Consider the following 2,475-nt stretch of genomic DNA (forward strand, 5'->3'; position numbering starts at 1 on the left):
CTTTTATTATACCGGTCTGTCTTGCAGAATAGTGACTGTTTGGTGCTTCCTTGGTTTCCACATTTCTTGAAAGGCTCTTTATTTCACACACCACACCACACTGCCATGGCCCCTATGTAAAACTGGCATTTGGTAAATGCTAACCAAATGAAATTTGAATGTAAAAGGAGAATATGACATTTCATGGTGGGGAGGAACTGAAGCAAGTCAAAGATTATAGAATAATGACATTTTAGACTTCTTTGGTTGGTTTTTGTTTCTTTGGTTGGTTGGTTGGTTGGTTGGTTGGTTGGTTGGTTGGTTGGTTTTATTTGTTTCTTTGAGACAGTGCTTCTCTGTATAACTGTCTGGCTGTCATGGAACTCACTCTGACATTTTAGACTTCTTAAAAAGCCATAGGACCCTTTCTGCAAATAAAGTCTTTTAGAGAGTCATGAAGAAATAAGAACTAAAATGGGAATTATCAGAGTTAACAAGGTAGGAGGAAAGAGAGCCCACTTGGTCGCTGTCCCCAGCCCTTACCTTTCTCAGGGTCTCTAAGAAACCTTTCAACCTCTAGGGAAAGTAGTTCCCAGATAGTTATGTCCATCAGTTCTCCCAAATGATGAGAAAATAAGGCTTTTGAAATTGACTCTCAGAAGTCCTGTGGCGCGGTGATTTAGTGGCAGACCTAGAGATTTTAGTGTGTATACCTTTGCATGGCACTGTAATAGTGTTTTCTCTAACAAACTCCAACTGTCTAATAAGAGTCTTGCAGTGTGTTTGAAGATGGTCTTATAGCAGTGTTCAGAAAAGAACTGGTAAGTCAGGACTACATTTGGTTGCACAGGCTGGAATTGGCTGCTTTAGAATTATAGTTGGGGCCTTTGGGGCATGGGTAAGATTCTCAAAGAAGGAATTAAAGTTAGGGTCACTCCATTCCTCCTGGGTGCTTTTCTCCGTAGTCTTCTCTGGTTGTCTAGACAAAACCAATGGCATTCATCCCCACCAGCAACAGGGCACAGCCAGCAGAGTCCCGGGCTGCTGGGAGGGAACACACGAACTGGGCAGAAGCAGGACAGCTATCTGTTGGAGAGAAACAAAGTGAGAGACTGGTTTACACCCCCAAGACATACTCCTGTGTTTTCTCCCTCAGATATGTGTTACAGGATGGGAGCCCATATATGCGCTCCATGAAACAGATTGCAAAGGAAAAGCTGAAAGCCAGGCACAACAGAACTGCGTTCGAAGAAGTGGAGGAAGACCTGAGGCTGTCGCTTCACCTTCAGGATGAGGACTCCGTCAAAGACACAATACCAGATCAACAGTTAGATTTTAAGCAGCTCTTGGTCCGCTATAAAGGTAATGTGCGCATTCAGGGAATGGTATTAAATATGCCAAAAGTATCTTGTCGTTTCTATCCCACCATGATCCAGAAAAATAGGACTTTTATTTTATGGTAACATTGCCTTAAATTTGTCAAAACAACTTTAAACTTCCCAAGTCAGCAGTTCTACTGCATAGATTATAGCTACCATACCTGCCAGGGGAGTTTTCTTTTTATTATTATTATTATTATTAATTTTTAAAAGTCTTTGCTAAGAGATGCCAGGCAGTGGTGGCGCACACCTTTAATCCCAGCACTCGCGAGGCAGAGGCAGGTGGATCTCTGTGAGTTCAAGGCCAGCCTGGGCTACAAGAGCTAGTTCCAGGACAGGAACCAAAAACTACGGAGAAATCCTGTCTCGAAATTTAAAAAAAAAAAAAAAAAAGCCTTTGCTAGGAGAAAAAAGAAAAAGCAGCTGACCCTGCAGGAGGAGTAACAAAGGTTAGAGGCTCTTACGCAGGAAAGAAAAGCAGCTGACCCTGCAGGAGGAGTAACAAAGGTTAGAGGCTCTTACGCAGGAAAGAAAAGCAGCTGACCCTGCAGGAGGAGTAACAAAGGTTAGAGGCTCTTACGCAGGAAAGACGAGTGAGGGATGGAAGAAACTAGGGGAAAGAGCAGGGAGGGTGGCTGGGACCTGGCGCTAGTCTCAGCCTTAAGGACAAAGACAACGTGTGTGTCCTGTGTATTCACCTCTGGTTATAGGTATAGCAGACCACACGGGAAGGAACAGTAACAGGTGCAGTATGTCACAGGGGAGGGCTTCCCTGACAACACAATTAAAATGCATTGAAAAGAAGAATCTTTAAAGCTGTCATTTTATTTAATTTTTTTTTATTTTTTTGAGACAGAGGTTTTACTATGTTGTACAGGCTAGCCTTGAACTCCTGCTTCATCCTCCCATGTGGCTGGGTCCATAGGCATATACTATTATACCCAATTAAAATATGTTATTTTAAAAGTCCATGTATAGCTGGGAGATGATGGTGGTGGCCTTTAATCCCAGCACTCAGGAGGCAGAGGCAGGTGGATCTCTGAGTTCGAAGCCAGCCTGGTCTACAGAGCGAGTTCCAGGGCAGCCAAAGCAACACAGAGAAACCCTGTCTCAAAAA

At 43.4% G+C, this 2,475-nt stretch overlaps 1 protein-coding gene across 4 annotated transcripts in view; it reads left to right on the forward strand.

Annotated features, from left to right (window-relative positions):
* Dhx57 (DExH-box helicase 57) overlaps nucleotides 1-2,475 on the forward strand; it is a 55,479-nt gene that overhangs the window by 27,857 nt on the left and 25,147 nt on the right. For all 4 annotated transcript variants that reach the window (XM_005360759.3, XM_026785956.1, XM_026785957.1 and 1 more), the window contains exon 12: nucleotides 1,136-1,341. In XM_005360759.3, the coding sequence (XP_005360816.1) occupies nucleotides 1,136-1,341 (206 nt within the window). The remainder of the gene's footprint in view (nucleotides 1-1,135; nucleotides 1,342-2,475) is intronic.

This window comes from Microtus ochrogaster, linkage group LG3, assembly GCF_000317375.1.
Source record: "Microtus ochrogaster isolate Prairie Vole_2 linkage group LG3, MicOch1.0, whole genome shotgun sequence".
Classification (NCBI taxonomy): Eukaryota; Metazoa; Chordata; class Mammalia; order Rodentia; family Cricetidae; genus Microtus; species Microtus ochrogaster.